We start from the raw sequence: 19,234 nt of genomic DNA, 5'->3' as shown, positions 1-19,234 counted from the left end.
TATGTATATATCTTCATAGCTCCCAATAGGGTAGTATTGCTCCTTGATGGAATCCCAGAATGAATTCCAAGTGGGTGCAACTGAAAACAATGAGGGTTTACTTTCATCTTTCTTCTCATAGTAGGTTTCCCACTAGTCCTTGACGTGAGGGGTGACTTTAAGAAGTGCAAAAGTAATCTTTTCCCGGTTAGAAAAATCATGAAAAAAAAATATCGTTGTAGAAGATTTAACCATTTATATATGGTGTCTGCATCTATTTGACCTTCAAATATGGGGATGTCAAAGTTAACTTGTACCTTAACGGGTGTGGTGATTCCAGAGTAGTTTCCGGAAGTATTTGTGTCACCTTTGGGTAGCTGTTGAAGGATCTTGGTAAAGTTATCCATCATCAAGTTCCTTTGTCGCTCGAGGGATTCTTCCTGCAAGATTTTGAAAGTACCTCCTGCCCACTTGTCTTTCTTCTCTTCCGCCATGGGAGGTCGTCGGGATTTGCGAGGCTATTCTCACAAAGGTTCGACTAGTTCGAGCCTTAACTCCTTATATCTCGACCTTATTGGGGACATGCAAATAAAAATATATGAAGAGAAGACCACTCTAATACCACTAATTCCAACTTAAACATGAACACAACAAATTACAAATATAGCCATAAATACAAAGATGCAACAAAAATAACACTTTATTTCATTAATATCGAATATTGAAATATTCTTACAAACATAATGGAAATAAGGCTAGCTCGGGCAATGGTATCTTATCTATGAGAAGACACATGGTGGCTACATGCCTCTGAACTATGTTACAATGAGGAATAAGGGCCTATTTATTATTGAAAAGCGTGAGAAAACCCTTACCCCAGGAGATGTAACTCCAAGAGTTTGTGGGCCCCGTTGAGGTTAGTTGGGAACCCAACTTCCTAGGATCATAACTTGGTCATATTATCTCCATTTGGCACATAGGACACCTTGTTGGAAATATCTCTAAAAATACTATAATATTTGTCGCGGGCTCTTTCCTATGGCTATGGGTCTATAGTGAACCTCAAAAAAATGTCATTTACTGGGTCAAAACTGCTTCGGAAGTTTAGGACCTAAAAAACTGCTAAAATAGTAAATGTTGAAATAAACGAGGAAACCAATGAAACCGACTTGAGGTCTAGGTGGAATAGGTGGGTAGCCAACGATATCCACCTAGATCAATAAAATAGTATTATAGGGATCTAACAAATTTCGTCTGTCATGTCTTTTCGAACACAACATTATTTGCAATCTCTCTGAGCTTCAACAATAGTCCTATCAACACTTAGTTGATTCTATCCCTCCTTTGAGATCCTCTCACAACTTAAACCATTTCCACCAGTTGCTAAGCTTTGTGAAAATACATGCATATATTATGTACATGGGGATGCCCTTGATGCTCAACGATATATATATATATATATATATATGATACACTACGAGACACTCTTAATGGTCAACTGTATTTACCTATCTCTTGTGAGCTTTACATATAAACACATGTATTACAAGGAGACCCTCGACACTTAGTCGAATTTGGGATATAGTTCCCAAGTTTCATAAATACAAAAGTAAATAACCCAAGAACTAGAGGCATATTGCGCAAGTGAAATCTTCCCCCCTTACAGACCACCAACGGGTTATTCGAGGTGGCATGGTTTTCCTTGAATAACGGTGATGAGCCAGCTTGCATTCACAGATAATAGACAAAAGATGGTTGTCATCACTACTCATTTGACAGCTGAGTTATAATATCTATAAACACATCGAAAGACATATCTCTCTATAATAACTTAACAACATGTTCATTATAATACAAGGACTTTAACCTATCAGATAGTGATTCCACATATCTCTGATACTGAAACAATGAAAAAGAATCCATTTATCCATGTACAGAGGAACATTCATGATTCATCACACTACACAGGAATAAACATTCCTTATCAACGTACACAAGAATAAACATTCCTCATCATTGGCCATACAATTCCCACAATAGCAATAGTCATTTCCATCTCATTAGTATGAATATTAACATGGTTAAGTAACTTATCTCATGAATTAGATGGTTGGTGACTGAGAGTGGGACTTCAACTCTCCACCCAACCATAGGCTGACTACACATCTATTCTTTCTTGTAGCCAACCACCCCCAAGCCAGATTTAGAGTATTAAGAGGTATATTTCTCATGAGTTCTCAACCATTAACTCACATACATTAGACAAAGCCCATTTCGCAGGTGTTCTTAGCAACTCCAAGTTATTACACGATAGTGCCTTTATAATCTGATAACCTAAAAACACAAGGGTTGAAGTAGTGTGTATAGAGTCTAGGTTTTATCCTGGAGAGAGATATATATAAATAAAAAGGGGCTTAATTGGTTGCATTACTTCTGTAGGAATAAGAACACACTTTCCAACAACTTAGTGGTACTCACACCTATGTTCTCAGCCTCGAAACTACGCCATATGTTATCATGCCATTAAATATCGGGTGTCTCAAACTCTTAGTAAGTTCTCAATCAACATAGTCTTAAGTGGATTTTTTCAGCCCCGGGAACATGGCCAAAACCTTCATTATTCTCATCCAACAAGCCACACAATTTTATCAACCTAGCTATCATAGGGCATCCCTACTCCATTGGACTCTCTTCTGGAATTCAACACTCAAGAATTATTAGGCCCTAATAATTAATATATATGCATAAATAATGTCCCTTTTGATCATAGGGAATACTTGAGTACCACTACAGGCTTCCCTTATCACACAAATTGCATTGGCGATCACATAGGGCTACAGAAAGAAAATTAGATATCAATACAAGAGACAAAAATGTAATCCCTAATTCTCTTGTTGATTAATGCATATCCTCTCCTCTCCTTCCACATGGTAATCCCCCTTTTCTTGGCTTGAATCCTCTTGTGGACTGACTTTGTCAACACGACCCATGAGGCAGTCTACATAATTTTCCTCTCATTCATGAAACCATTCCTTCCATTAACTACCTACAATAGGGCCATCTCCCCTAACATGGATTTAGGGGGTAATTTAAATGAAATATATCACTTGCAAGCAAATCCTCCTCTTGCAAACCTCTGAATCTATGTCCCATCTTAGCTAGTCATCATTTTTATCATTCAAAAATTTAATTTACATCAATTTTACAATTCATAATAACATTTACATGGGGGTTTGACAAAAAGGATTGTCACAAACACTAGGAAACAACTAATTTGTGTAGTATCCATAATGATCAGATGTTCTCCTTGATGAATAAATTTAGAAAATTACATTCTAAAGAATGATATGACACCTTCTATATATGGTGTTCTTGAGATTGATAAATATGGTGTTCCTTTCATATCAATTATAAACACGATAGGATTTATGTCTTACTCTTTTGGAAAATCTTGTTCCTAAGTAAGTTATCGACCACTCTAGAAAACAATTTGTTTTTAAAAGGACTCATCATCATTTGTAAAATGTATCATAATTCAAGATGTATAAGATGATGAAATTCTACCATGCAATTAATGTCATAGAAGACATCATAGACATAAACACTATTCAACTAGTGAAGGTATGCCTTAACAAAACAAATTTTAGCTACAAAGGAAATATATTTGAGAAAATTTATCGTGTAACAATAGGATCCTCACTATGAGTAGTAGTTGAAGACATCTACACAGATTAGTTTGAAGTAGTGGATTTAAACTCCTTTCCATTCACACTAGGTGTATGGAAATCACATAGGCATGACATCTTCACCAAATGAGGAAGTTCTAGAGAGAATCTTGAAGGAAACTTCTATAATATAAGTAGCCTCTCATAGAACTTCACATTCCCCATTAAGATATAAAGGAATGACAAACTTTATTTTTTTTTGTAATTCTTAGTAATAAGGGTGATAAGAGACTCAACTATCAATTCTACAAGAAGAATTCATGTACAAAGAGATATCATCGTGCATATCATCATCATGACCCAAATAAAAGAAGTAAGAACCATTTAGACCCTTTCAACAAGGGCCATAAGAATCTCAAATGAAAAACACTTGAACTATGATCTAGGTAACCTTAAATGCTATTTTGAGGAAATGGTTACAATGATTGGTAGAGTGGAAAGGAAATCCACAAAGAAATGAGCATATGAGACTTGTGTGGGGAGGGGGATATCCTAAAACTTACATGTCCATATATCAAAGGTACCACAAATAAAATTGGAAAATTACTAAAAAGCAGGAACATAATGATATGATTCAATCCTCCAAACACCATTAGAATTTTGGTAGACTTAGTGAAGAACCCATTAGATCTTAGGCAACTTAAAGGTTCATTTAAAATCCCATGTTGCCATAGAAATGTCTATATTGTTGAAATTGTAAAATCACTATGGGTGAACTTAAAATAGATTCCAATAGAAAAATATAGAGATTAGACTTCCATATCAGGTCTCACAAGGCACTTTCACAACATTAAATGAGGGCCACAATTATTCCCCACAATATAACTATTCTGACAAAGTGGAAGTGCATATTTTGTTAACTAGGATCAAGTTAGCATTTTTTTTTTTGCAACACATGCACATTCAAACTAAAATCATAGAGAACATGGAGTTAAAACATGGAAAAAATTTTTAGGAAAATTATTTTAGTATGTGAAATGCTTATTCCACCATACCTATGTGTGTGGTACACTGATAAAAAATGACTTGGATGCATCTGCTAGCATCAATAGTAGGCTTTCAAAGCGTTGTAATTCCAAATTCTGTATAATTAGATATAGAGAAGAAATATATAAACTACTATATGTATTAATTAAACACACATAGACGATCAATATTGTAACGTAATCCATGTATATTGCATGAGTAATGGCCTCCATTATCCCAAAAAGTGTCTTCTTCTATCTAGACCATATATGAGGGTCACATGAACTAGAATGGGAGCCAATATTTTATCCATGTCCCTTGTCCTAGTTTGAATCGACTATAGGTCCTAAGGGCCCAACCCCTCGATCAACATCACTTGAAGGCCCCTCCTAGTGGAATAATGCTATGAATGTGTTATGGTACACTAGTTTATGGGTCAAAGTGGATATCAATATATGGGTCCAACTAATATTTTGAAACTATAGGAGGATGTTGGAAAACTTGGTTAGGGTTCCATCTAGTAGGATGAGGACGTAACAATGGGTCACACCTTGTGTTTTCTCAATTATACATGAACCAAAGAGCTAACCCATGAAATTCACTAATGTAAATGTAGTTGATATTGTGATGTAAAAGAAAAATTAACCATTATTTTCCAAGGAAATACATAAGAACCTTCCTATTATTCTAGGGAGGTTTTCCAAATATTATAGACCACCTATCTATCAAATTGTTAATAATTGTTGGTAGGTGCATTGGTCCATAAAAATGCACCTCTTTGAGACTAGTGGTTGTAACCCAATTCTCAATTCAATAAACAATGTAAATAGTTTTTTTATTTTTATCTTAAATGCTCATATCTCTAACTTTGTTGTTATCAAGACACATCCTATAATATTCCCACATTCTAGCACTATAATTAAACATATTTCTTAAATAGCCTTGGGAATTCATAGTAAAAGAAATAATGATGTCTAAGAATGTGTCTGGTGATGGTTGTGAGGGTTTTATGGTATTCCTATGTCTTGCATATGTATTATTAGAGACCACAAACCTGCATCAATTTCAATGTTTACATGTTCTAGTTTTGGGTTGACATTTGATGTGTCCTCATGTCGGGATGTTGGGTTTGGTTTTTTTCTAGGTTATATGTTTTTAAGTAACCTATAATTTAATAAGGATTTTTTTTAATTATATTTTCATAATATAAAAAAATTATGAAATTAAAAGAGAATCAAATTCATTCACGGTACTTACTTGGAACCGCTTGATGACCACATCAACAAAGTTTATCAATAATTTTTCAAGCTTTTCTTGATTTTCACTCCAAAAATTTGCTTAATCACTCTTAAAATGTGCAATGTGGTCTTTTAATGAAATGGAATCACCACGAGATTTTATAAAAATTGTTGAATAAGAATGTGTGCACATTCCTATAGCATGCACACATAGCTAGGAACATGCACACATTATTATGAATGTGCACACATTTTCAAGAACACCTGCATAGCTTTAATTTTCCAACCTTAGTGTTGGTTCAAGGGACATTAGAGTGAGAGGCTTATGGACACAAGCATGTATCTAAGAATGTGAAGTTCTTCTTCTGTGAGAACATTCTTCAGACTTGTTACCACTTTTTTTACAATCATCTTTATACAAGGTCCCTTCATCCCTTTTTAAATTTTTTTATCATGTCACATCAATGTCAAATCAAGATGTTTCACATGTGAAAGAGTTAGTGTAGGGTGATAAAGGCTTAATGTCACAACTTGGGGAAAGTTGTTGGTCTTGTGATATGTTTCATTTCTATAAATTTTCCCAATATGTGAAAAAGGAAACTTGTCACTGAATTTCATAGTTTTGTGAGTTATTATATCCCATAATGGAAGTCAACTTTCTTCTACAATGTATCATACCATTGGATGTTTTCAAACGTTGAAATGTACCATAGTCTTGTATGTTTTAAAACATCATGATGTAGCACAAGTAACATAATATATGAGTGTGATACATAGTAAGGAATAAAATCTTTAGGAGGTTCCATGTGTCAATATCTCCATTTTTTTATATTTTCTTGGGCCATGGAGAAAACAAGTTTCCATGTGATATTATGTGTCGCGTTGAAAACAAGCTTTGATGCAATATATTGTGATGAATATCGCAATGGAATATTGCATGTTTTTAAGGTTGCAATAAGGAAAAAAATGTTTAAAATGATAAGACAAGAGAACATAAGCAACATTTTAAGGTTTGGCGAGATCTAAGAAAGGCATCCAAGACACATTTCATGAAAAATGTAGTTATATGATCTAGTCATAGACATGTCCATGAAAACATAAAAGTTTGAAAAATAATAGTGAGGCTCTAATCCATTTTTCCTTTAGCATATGACAAAGACAAAATGGCATGGCAAATTTGTTTCTTGCTCAAGAATTGATTGCACAATATATGAAACTATGGATCTTTAAAACTAGTCTTTAAGATAATTAATACTTTTGTGACAACATAATTTACCTTTGGTAGAGAACCCAAGCTTCAACTCAATGAGTTCCCACTATACCTTGTACTTTAGATGAGATAAATGAGTGTTCATTTATAGCTTAAGAAAATTATTGGTCACAATTATGAAGCCAAAGTATGGAGTTGTTTCGAGACTTCAATCTTCGCCAAATGCTAATGTAGTACCACCAGTTCATTGCAAGCAAGAGATGATTCAAGATGTTTAGTCATGTTCTCTTGGAATTTCTCTTCTACTAGAAAGAGTCCATAGCCTCATTGTAGTCACCCTTGTATCATATAGATACCTACATGTTCCACATGATTTTATATATTTTATAAGAAACACTAACTTTTCTTTGTGCAACAATTAAGTAACTGTATTGGAGCAAGTATTAAGATCAATAATGCATTGATATCATATAAAGACACAAAAAAAACATATTTATTAGTGTCTACCAAAAGCCTTTGCTAGAATAAATAATGGTGAAGTGGTTATGAAAAATCAATCCACTAATTGATGTTTTCCTTACAGTGCCTTGAAACTCAACAATACATAAATCTTTAACCAAAAGCCTAAAACAAAATTCGCATGCAATTTTCTTTTAATTCCTTCATTATAGAAATAAATGAATGTATCGATACTCTTATAACAATATATTTTTTTTTATTATCAATTAATATTTTTCCTACTATCAAATTATGAAAAAACCTAAAACCATGTAGCAATCCTTACTTCCATTCTTCATAATTTAAACAAAATAATTATAAATTCATGTAGCAATCCTTACTTCCATTCTAATTCTAACAACTTAGAATATATACTTATTCCCTACTCATAATTATCTATCTCAGCTATTCCACTAGATAATCTTCGTAACTTCGAAGCTATACAGAGACAAAAATATTTTAACCAAAATATAATATTAACGACGGCAATCATATATAGTATTAAATATTATAACACCAAACATTGACTGGGTAATTTTAAGAGAAGTGAAAATTTCACGTGATCAAAGTTTTTCACTATCCATAATGAGCTCCTAAGAGCATGCTCATCGCAAGCATTATAATCTCACTATTCTTCATGCTTTAAAATATATTAATGAAAATGATGGGATTTCAAAAGTCTAAGATGGGATTTTGTACTAATCCGGTCTATGAACATGTGAGTTTCCTGTCACATTTGAAAAGAAAGAATACATTTATATGATTGAGATGGAAAGTACCAGTAGCTAAGGTGGTCTGCTGGTAATTTTTTGATTTCGTCCCTTTTCGGTATGTTTTCCCCTTAGTTTTTTTCGTATTGAGTGGTTATATTCATTATATATTTATAAGTAAATATTATAAATCTATTTAATATTTTATAAAATAGTAGGTTAAAATATTGAGTTTACTGCTTTTAACTAAAGAAAAATCTCAATTTTAATTACAAAATTTTATAAATACATATAAATTTTATACTTAAAAAATATAATATAATATTATAAATATTAAATGTAAAATATATTTATATGATTTTGGTTTAAAAATATTATATGGAAAATATATCTATATGATTTTGGTTTAAAAATAATATCTTTCGTAAATGTAGCTTTTATTATTATTATATGTTTATAATTTGGAATAAAATATAAGGGACATGTTTGGAAACACTCTTTAAGAGTTATTCCAATATGTTTTTCTTTTTAGGAAATGATCATGAAACTATTTTTGCAAGCATTACATCTATATCCACAAGGTCCTCAATGATTTAGCAAAGGCTTGGTACGTTTATGCCATTTTTACCTAAGTTGTAGATGGTTTTGGATAGAATTTGAAGCATTTTTCGGAAGCTTTTTATGATTGATGTTGTTTATCTTATTCTTAAACATGAAATACATAATATTCTTGTCAATAGAGAAATGTTCACTTTTATCGGAATATAGGAGATTATATATCCTTTAACTTTAAAGTTACAAATTGTAAAATTCTTTTTTATTTTCTTTATTTTTCTCTATATTTTATTTAGAAATATTATAAATTAAAATTTTATCTAGTGCCATGGCCTCTCTTTGAGAGGTAGTCTTTTCAATCTGGTGTTGGAGTTGAAGGAGTTGATTAAACCATTGAACCTACCTACTCAACCCCCTTTTTTCTATGACTTTTTGGAAATTTTGTTCAACAATATTTGCAGTATTCTCTGGGTTTTATACCTCTTTTGCTTCAACATCACGAGAATCAAAGAACCCTCATTCTTTGACTCTTGGACTTGTCTCTTCTTTTTGGGATTGTTTTTTGCTTGAAGACCATTTTTTGTTGTAAATGTCTAGTTCTTAGAAAAATACTTTATATTTTCAAAATCTAGAGACTAGACCATCATTACTGATATCTACCTCTATATATATTTTAAGAAAAATAAAAATTCATTTAAAACTTTTTATATCTTATTATATGAAAAAAATCTTTAAAAATTTAATAAAAATAAAAATGATAAAATAACTAATAAAGATTGTTAAAAAATTACAATAAACTTATCATAAATCAAAATGATGGTATAATTAAAAAAATGTTAAAAATAAATTATGTTTAAAAAATTAATAAAAATGAAAATGATAAAGTAATATATTGTTACAATAAACTTGTAGTAAAATCAAAATCATAGTATAATGAAAAAAGGTTAAAAATGAATTATTATGTTTTTATGCTATGATGTCAACTGCATGTGAAATAGCTATATAAATACATAATATTAAAAAATTGGTAATTAAAGAAAAAGTAAATCATTCATTTATATATATGTCATTCATACATGAAATAGCATCACTTCCAAACTAAAAAGTGTACTTCATCTTTATCTACCTCGAAAATTAATTAATCAACGACTAAAATATTAAATTCAACTTTTAATATCTTCATAGTATTATTTGTAAAGAAATCCAATTGCAGCTTCTTTATATCCTTAGTCCAACCTGTACCAAACATGTGAATGACATACGATTACAAACATGTGGAAGTGAAAAAAGAGTCAGGTTGGAAAATCAAGCCATCCTTGAAACCAAAATGTGCACCGGTTTTCAATCAACTATAGAGTCCTCTAATTTTACTTTCTATTTCACTCATTGATTTTCTCTATTTCAATCAGAATTTCCCAGCCGTAAATAAAACTCACCTGCCTCTAATTCCATAATTCCATTATTGACATAAGATCCTTATGATTACCCTACACGAACTAAATACTTTCAAGTGCAGCCGCCATGGTTGACTAGATAGCCCTGCCTGGCCATGATGCAGCAGTCAGATATGGACCTTGCCAGTCTTCGTGGTGGCTCCGATCAAGTATTGAAATATTATTTCCCATAACGTCCCCAAGTAGACAAGAAATTACTTGGGATGCTGGGCTGTCCGTCCAGGAAGAGCCCAGAGGCTCATCATAGTCATAATCAGCTGGTTCTCCTCCTTCGCCAAAGCTAGAATTACTGGCTGTGATAAACGCCAAGAGATTTGCCTGCTGGCAATGCAAATTGAGGATCTGTGCCTGAGCAGTGGCCAGCTGAGCTTGCAAATCACACACATGCTGCTGCAGCTGGCAAATTGCGCCTGCACAACCATAGATGGGATCCCGCAGCCTTGTCCTCGCTTCATACACCATACTACTCACTGCCTCATCTCTATGTTGGTTATCAACATCCTGAAATAAACATAGTGATAGTAATATTAACAATATGAGAAACCCCATATATATATGTGTGTTACTCACAAAACTCGATTAATTTCCTGAATCAAAATTGGTATCAGTGCATTAATAATATTAATTATCATCAATTAGATTACGGGTAAACATCAATTATCACTACTAAAGATTCTCAAAATTTTAAAACCTGAAGAATCCTGATGACGTTGCTTGCTCCAAATATTCTGTGCACAGTTGCAAACTTCTCAGGGTCATTTGGTGGGAAGTAAGGAGCCAGCACACATTTGTCTCCACACCGCCTTCTCAGCATCCTGCAAGCCGCACAGGGGGTGGCCACTTTTGTCCTCAGATTGCCTTCTCTCATCTGCGTCATAAATATACACTTAGGACACGCCAATACTATGAATATTCAATAAACTAAACTCCCACGCAAGATCTGATCAGACGAGAGCTATAACTAATTTTTGCCGGCCATATAAATATGCAGGTGACTTCAGATCTAATTCTGGAAATAGGCTTCAATGGCGATTATATTATGAAATTGAAGGATGAAGATAGTAGGGAAGCCATCAGAGACGTTTGGTAGGCGTGGACACCGGGGACTTGATGCCACCCACAAAAGACTAGATTAAAATGACCGTTATTTTCGCGTAAAGTTTTCCATCTTTACGTAGACAGAGAATGACAGGCGCGCGAATGGATGATTACCGGGTGCTGCTTTGTTCACTAACTTGTTTGACCCTTTACCCGCCTCCGCAAACCTTTTGGAATGATGGGATCTTTCCGTCGCCTGGTATAGTTTGACCAGATCCTTATTCCGCCCAGGAGATCAGGTTCACAAGGAAAAAATTTGTGCGGCATGATGGTGATGGAAGCCATTTCTACTGGGAGTTTATTTAACTAGCAAGGAGTCGTGGAATATCAAGAGATCTCGCGGCAACGACGTTCTTTGTACTTGGTATTACTGATTGCACTGTAGCATAGATGAAAAATTCATTTCTATCTATAAATTTATCTTCCTATGCTTTTGATTTCTCGTGGGTTTTCTAAAAGTGTATAAATCATATAGGTTTAAACAATATTTCAATACAGAATTTTAATAAATTATTTAAAAATTTATATTATCATATATATAAAAATCTATATTATCATATATTTATATAAGAAATGTAAAAAAAAAATTATGTATATATTATATAAAGTAATTGAAAAAAACAAAAATTTATAGTTAGGACATTTGAAATATTCTTTGTTTTTTTAGAGATATGTATTTTTAGTAGAAATCTAACAAAAGTTTTTGAACTTACAAGTTATACTCTATCTAGCATTTCAAAATACAATGAAACAATGGAAAATTGAGAGAGAGAGAGAGACAGAGATATTTATATAAGAAATGTAAAAAAAAAATTATGTATATATTATATAAAGTAATTGAAAAAATACTCTATCTAGCATTTCAAAATACAATGAAACAATGGAAAATTGAGAGAGAGAGATAAATATTGTATACTCTATCTAGCATTTCAAAATACAATGAAACAATGGAAAATTGAGAGAGAGAGAGAGAGAGAGAGAGAGATATTTATATAAGAAATGTAAAAAAAAAATTATGTATATATTATATAAAGTAATTGAAAAAAACAAAAATTTATAGTTAGGACATTTGAAATATTCTTTGTTTTTTTAGAGATATGTATTTTTAGTAGAAATCTAACAAAAGTTTTTGAACTTACAAGTTATACTCTATCTAGCATTTCAAAATACAATGAAACAATGGAAAATTGAGAGAGAGAGAGAGAGAGAGAGAACCACTATAGATTCATTGGGATGTATCATAGGATTAGATGGATGCCTTTTTTTCTCTCAAAATTTTCACTGTAAAAGAAATTTGCACCTGAAGAACTTTGATCCCTATGCACTCAAATCTTCTATTACATTAGTGTTTCACTAGTCTTGGTCGCTTTTGTTGGAAGTAATGCTTCGATGTGTTGTGAGTCCTCATTGTGAGTCCCTAGGTGTCATTCTAGACACATATATTTCCCTATGTGTGTGAATTGTCTATGAGCCATAGATCCAATTTTTTCAGATCTTATCATCTAGAAGTCGCTGATCTAATTCTTATATATGTAACTACTTTATGTGATCAATAAATCAAGAGTGTGTGCTTGGTATTGTGTGTAATCGCTCTCTTATCTTTCTCAATTTTTTTCTATGATCTTTGTAGGCATATGTTTTTCTGGTAGAAATACAACAAATATTTTTTGAACTTACAAGTTGTACTCTATATAGGATTCAAAAATACGATATATATATATATAATTAGAGAGATGCAAAATTTTTTTCCCTCTGAGATTCAACTTAAGATGGATCTATACTGGTTCCGAGAGGCACATTTTATAGTTCCGGGTGAGTGATATGTGTAATTCCATCCGTGCTCAAGATGGAGTTGACACGTGTCACTCTTAAAATAAAAATAAAATATTTCCTAATAGAAAAGTAATGTCACTTATAATAAAAAATAAAAATGAATATCCTATGCATGTTTAGTTAATTGAACATATGTGTAATATAATTTCATGTATATGTATGTAATTGAAAAAATAGGTGTTTAATTTTAGGTAGTCTAGCTATGTCTTTTTTAGTAGGAATCCAACAAAGATTTTTTGACCTTACAAGTTGTACTTTATACAACATTTGAAAATACAATTCAACAAAATGATATATATATATATATATATATATATATATATATATATAGAGAGAGAGAGAGAGAGAGAGAGAGAGATAAAACCATTACAATTTGGATCTACCATATGATGAGAGAGATGCAATTTTCAAATTTCTTGTTATGTGAATGTCTCAGTAGTCTCAACATTTTACAACTTGGTCCCCTTTTTAGGTACATGTTTTTTAGAAATCCAATAAATATTTTTTTATTTTAAATATAATTCAAAAATTATATAGAGAGAGAGAGAGGGAGGGAGAGAGAGAGAGAGAGAGAAAGAGGGGGCCCACTAAAGATTCATTGGGATTTATCATGGGATGAGAGGGATGCAATTTATTTTCAAAATTTTCACTCTAAAAAAGCTTTGAAATTAAAGAGATTTGATCCCTCCGTGCTCATGCTCAAATACCCCTTTATATTAGCGTCTATGTAGTCTCAATATTTTGTAGCTTGGTCCATTTCTAGGTAAATGTTTTTTTCTTACAAATCCAACAAATATTTTTTGAACTTACAAGTTGTACTCTACATAGCATTCAAAAATACAATTCAAACAACGAAATACATACATACATACATGCATGCATACATACATACATACATACATACATACATACACACATACATACATACATACATATATATATATATATATATATATATATATATGTCGAGAGAGAGAGAGAGAGAGAGAGAACACCAATCTATCATGAGATGACAAGGATGCAATTTGTTTTTCAAAATTTTCTCTCTCCATGCTTAAGATGGATCTATACTTGGACATGAGGGACATGCGTACTTAAAGTGGAGTTGACACTATCTCTAATAAAAAAGTAATGTAATCTATAATAAAAAATAAAAACAAATATGCTATGCATGATTATTTAGTTGTCCATATGATGTAATATAATTATGTGTAAAGTAAGTAGAAGTTAAAGAAATGTGTGAGTAAGATATCTATTTAAAGATCTATGTTAACAAATTTATGTGGATATCAATTCAGATATCTATATATAGAAAAAATGTTAAAATAAATTTTTTTGATGTTATATAATATATTAATAACAAAAAGGTTATTTTAATGTGCGTACAAAAAATGTTTCAATACATAGGTTACGTAAAATATTTTAATGTCATATATATATATATATATATATATATATATATATTATTGTTTTAAAAATATTGTGTCTATATCATATAAAGTAATTTAAAAAAAATGTGTTTATGGTTTAACATTTGAGGTAGTCATAATATTTTACAAGTTCTTTCTTCTTTAGGTATATTTTTTTTTATAGAAATCCAACAAAGGGTTTTTGAACTTATAAATTTTACTCTAAATAGCATTAAAAAATACAACTAAAACAATGAAAACTTATGATGATGATGATTAACATCCACTAAGACCAATGTGGTCTATCGTACCTCAAGAAAAGAAAAATAATCTAATTTTGTTTCTTCAAAATCTTGTTTCTGTGATAAAAAAGAAGAGAAGGAAGTGCTCCAAGATCACTATAGTTGTGATGGATTAATAATTCAATAAGATTGGAAGTGTGGAAGATGTTACTAAATTGAGAGAGAATGCAAGAGTCGGACAATCTAAAAGGAAGTATTTTTCATCTTCCACCTCCTTAGTATCGCAAATATGATAGATTCTATCATCCCAGGGAGCCTTGGGAGTAGACCACCACCCGGTTTCACTTTGAAGCTCATGAGAATTAGGTCTTATCCCATTGATGTTCATTTTTTTCTTAGTTTTGGTCAACATAGAGAGATAATTTTGGTTATCAAGGGTGGGGTTTATCACCTCCCTATAATGTCTAAGATTCCTATTACCCTCTAGCTCCTTATCATCCCACAACTTATCCTTAAAATTAGAGGTAATAGTATCTTTGACACTATCCTTGCTTCCCATGATGATCTCCTCCTTACTTCCCCAATGGTTGAGCCAAGACTGGGCATCCTTGTGGCTTCCACACTTGAGGTGAAGATGGGGGTTTTTACTAAAGTTAGAAGCAATTTTTGGGAGTCTCTTGAATTCCATGTTGTAAGTCTTCTTCTTAACATCATATATCTAAACGCAACCGTACTTTCAATGGGGGAAAATTTCGATCAAGAGGATAGGATAGAGAGTATTTCCCTTGATCTTTAGGTTGTAGGTTGTGAATTTATTTTGAACCATCTCAATCTTTCTACACGACTCTCTGGATATACTGCGACCTAAAACTCCACATTCATATAAGACAACAGGGGTGCTGAGAGTCTCAAGGAGGAATCTTTTTTTACTCCAAATGCAAAGATCAACCAAATTACAATTGTTTTCAATCTCATAATAAGATTTTGAGCCTTCAATAATCCTTTTCTCAATGCTATAATTCCAGTTGAGCTAATTAGGAAAGTCAATACCAAAATATTTGTAAGAAGAAACCTACTCTAAACAATGGGTATCACAGAAAAAATTAGCATGGGTGATCTTTTTTGATTTAATGATCATAACTTTAGTCTTGTCGGTATTAATTGTCATACCCATCTTGGAGTAGTAGACATGAAGAGTCTTAAGTTGCTTGTCTAGGCCATCCTGGATTTTCACAAGAAGAATGATTCCATCAGCATAAAGGAGAAGAGTAATTATTATACCATCAAGTTTGATGCCCTTACAACTAGCAGTTTCCTAACACTCCTCAATCTTATCGATGTAAATTCCAAAAAGGGTAGGAGACAGGGGACACCCTTGCTTAACCCTGATATTTCATTTAATATCTTTAGACCACCCTTCGTTGGTCCTAATCTTGCAAATGACAGTCTTGTAGAGGCGGATCACAACAATCCTCAGTTCAGGAGGAACGATGATCTCTTCAAGTCTCTCCTAGAGCTTATCTCGAGGAACAATGTTGAAAGCTTTTTTAAAGTCCACAAAACAATAGAAGATATCAACTTCACTATTATGACATTCCTTTGCAATGATCTTGAGAGTGAAAAGAAGGTTGATAGTTGAGTGATGTCTCCTAAAACCAACTTGCCCTTTTAGCTCTTTTACCATGGTTTTTAAGCCAAAGGCTAAGCTTGTTTTCCAAAATGTGCCCATATAGCTGCGCTAGGATGTGGCTAATCATAATGGTCCTGTAGTTAGCAGGAACACTTTTGTCCCCATTTTTAAAGATAGACACAATAAGGTTTTGCGTCCAAAGCTTAAGGAAGCCATGTTGTGCAACCACATTGAGAAGCTTATGGAGATGCGGAATGAGGATAGATATTCCCATTTTAAAGATCTCACCTTGTTATCCTTCAACTTATTTATCTTTCCCATTGGTGATCTTTTTAATCCCAGGCTCAAATTCTTCCAGGAAAAATATATCTTCCTTAATAGGAGTGTTTAGGATGGTTCCCATGGTGTCCAGAGAGTCATACAACTTCTTAAGATAGTTGTCCCAATTTTCTAGGGGGATAGAATGAGTATCTTTAGCTTTATGGACAAACACATTCTCCCAAAACTTTCATACATATGTGGAGAGAGAGAGAGAGAGATCTATCGTGGGGTGAGAGAGATGTAACACAATTCTTTATCTATTAGAAACAAATTTGAGTAACAAAACCATACATTCTAGTTGTATCAAGACAATGCAAAAAATAGTATGACATCATAAATATGAGTAAAAATAATATCAGACTTGTTAACAATTAGTATCAAGGAAGATATTGAATTTTTGAATGCAAAGTAGGAGAAGCAAAGAAGATATCGAAGTTTTGCACTCAAAATATAAGGAGCAAGTCTCCAAAATAAGAATGGAGATTCCATTCCACTACAAAGAAACAAAAAATGTAAAATTAGACATTCTGGTTGCATCAAGACAGTGAATGACATATGATGGCATAAAAAATACTATCAAACTTGTTGATCACTAGGAGTCTGAGGAAGATATTGGAGTTTGATCCTTTGCACTTGAACCAGGAGGAGAAAGCATGTAAAAATCATAATGGAGATTCCCTTCCACATGGGTGAGGCTTGAATCAAGCCTCTATATAAAGAAACTATTATTTGTCAACATTCTTTTGATATCCTCAAGTGAAGTAAACATGTTGTACTTTTCCACCTGGTTATCATTGAGAACCATACCCAACATCGTGTTCATTTTCTGGTTCATAGAAATTGCATTGAGGTATTATTTCCTCCAACCACTAGTATGATTGAGGCCAGGTAGTGGATACCTCCTCCAAAATTTGAGAATCATAATAAGATTGTCTTTCTACACCCACCTTAGTTTACAAATTCCAAATCTTTGGTCGAGTCTCACAAAGAGAAACATTAAAGTAGGCCTAAACAATGTCTTGGGAAATCATACAAGCCTTGCATTGACCCTGGGCATTGTTGCGGTTTCCACCACCTCTCTTTCCACCCATACTTTGCCTAGGAGACATGATTCTCAAGGGAAGCTCTTATTTCAAATGCCCATGCAACATTTAAATAGGGGTTGTCATTTGGTATCTTAAGGTTTATTTGGTTAGAAAAGTTAATTGGTTGAATGTTAAAGTCAATAATTGAGATAAATTTAACTTTTTTAAGGAGAAAGTACAAAATTGCATGGTAAAGATACTAATAGTTATATTATTTTTTAAAATTTTAAAAATTTCTAATTTAATTTTTTTATATTGTTAATCACCAAAATAGAAATGTTTATGTAATTGGTGGGTAAAATATTGTGATGTTTTTTAGTAAAGAATATCTATAAGGTTTGTAAATAATAATTTAAATGTTTGTTTGGTCAATGAGAATTTTCCATACAAATAACTGTTCTAGTTCTACTAATAGACACAAACTAATTTTATTGTAAGAAATATATACTTGTAGGTTTATAATAATGTGTTTGGATAAAATTAACTAGTATAACCATATTAAAAATATTAATGTTGTTGATATAGCTAAAGCTTCATAAATATAACAAAAAATCTATTGCAATATGAACAATAATTCACACATTTACCTGAATAACCATGTATAAAAATGTTATGGGTCAAATTAAACTTAAGAAAAAAAGGGAATTATAAATGACTGTTATAAATAATAATGAGGAACTTATCATGGAGGAACTTATTAGAATTGGAATAATCACAAATGCCTAGGAACTTGGTGGGTTGGGAGCCATTTGACACAAATCTAATTTTTTAAAATTTATTAAAAGTAATAGACCATTTTGTTTATATATATATCTATATATATATATATATATATATATATATATATATATATATATATATATATATGAGGAAATTATCATGAGGAACTTATTAGAATTGGAATAATCTCAAATCCCTAGGAAATTGTGGGTGGAGAGACACAAATCTATTTTCTTAAGTTTATTAAAAGTCAGTGCAACCTAACAAACTGTTTAATACACTACAACTCTTTATAAAAACTAAGGCTAAACATATTCGGAGCATATTCCCTTGAGAATCAATCTAGCCCTCAATTAAAAATATTAAAAAGATCAACAGATTAAGTTGAAATAAGAAGTCTTTGACAAATATTATGATTGAAAAGAGAATAATGACAAATTTATATTTATCATTATAATAAATTTATTATATAAGAATTCAAATGAAATTGAAGAAAACAATTGATTTTTTAAATAAATTTGTTATATATAGAAGATAAATTTGAGTTTTCTAATAAAAAGG

General features: G+C 32.0%; 1 protein-coding gene across 1 annotated transcript; it reads right to left on the bottom strand.

Moving 5' to 3' along the window:
• Window positions 1–10,075: 10,075 nt before the first annotated feature.
• On the bottom strand, window positions 10,076–11,367 carry LOC149192567 (LOB domain-containing protein 1-like). The gene is made up of 2 exons (XM_089406411.1): window positions 11,027–11,367; window positions 10,076–10,836 (listed from the first exon to the last, which is right to left on the bottom strand). The coding sequence occupies exons 1-2, from the start codon at window positions 11,210–11,212 to the stop codon at window positions 10,411–10,413; spliced, it is 612 nt and encodes a 203-aa protein (XP_089262537.1). The 5' UTR covers window positions 11,213–11,367; the 3' UTR covers window positions 10,076–10,410.
• Between the last annotated feature and the right edge of the window lie 7,867 nt (window positions 11,368–19,234).

The sequence above is a fragment of the Pinus tabuliformis genome, chromosome 2_2 (genome assembly GCF_031772625.1).
Source record: "Pinus tabuliformis cultivar Carrire ecotype Pingquan chromosome 2_2, CPIR1, whole genome shotgun sequence".
Classification (NCBI taxonomy): domain Eukaryota; kingdom Viridiplantae; phylum Streptophyta; class Pinopsida; order Pinales; family Pinaceae; genus Pinus; species Pinus tabuliformis.
The sequence above is the reverse complement of the archived record's forward strand: the minus strand, read 5'-3'. Positions and strand labels throughout refer to the sequence as shown.

What these genes read in the sequence shown, in the direction of transcription:
- LOC149192567 (XM_089406411.1), bottom strand. Translation starts at nt 11,212, where the DNA reads ATGACGCAGATGAGAGAAGGCAATCTGAGGACAAAAGTGGCCACCCCC. An exon ending in ACGTCATCAGGATTCTTCAG is followed by an intron (nt 10,837 to 11,026) that starts GTTTTAAAATTT and finishes TGTTTATTTCAG; the next exon opens with GATGTTGATAACCAACATAG.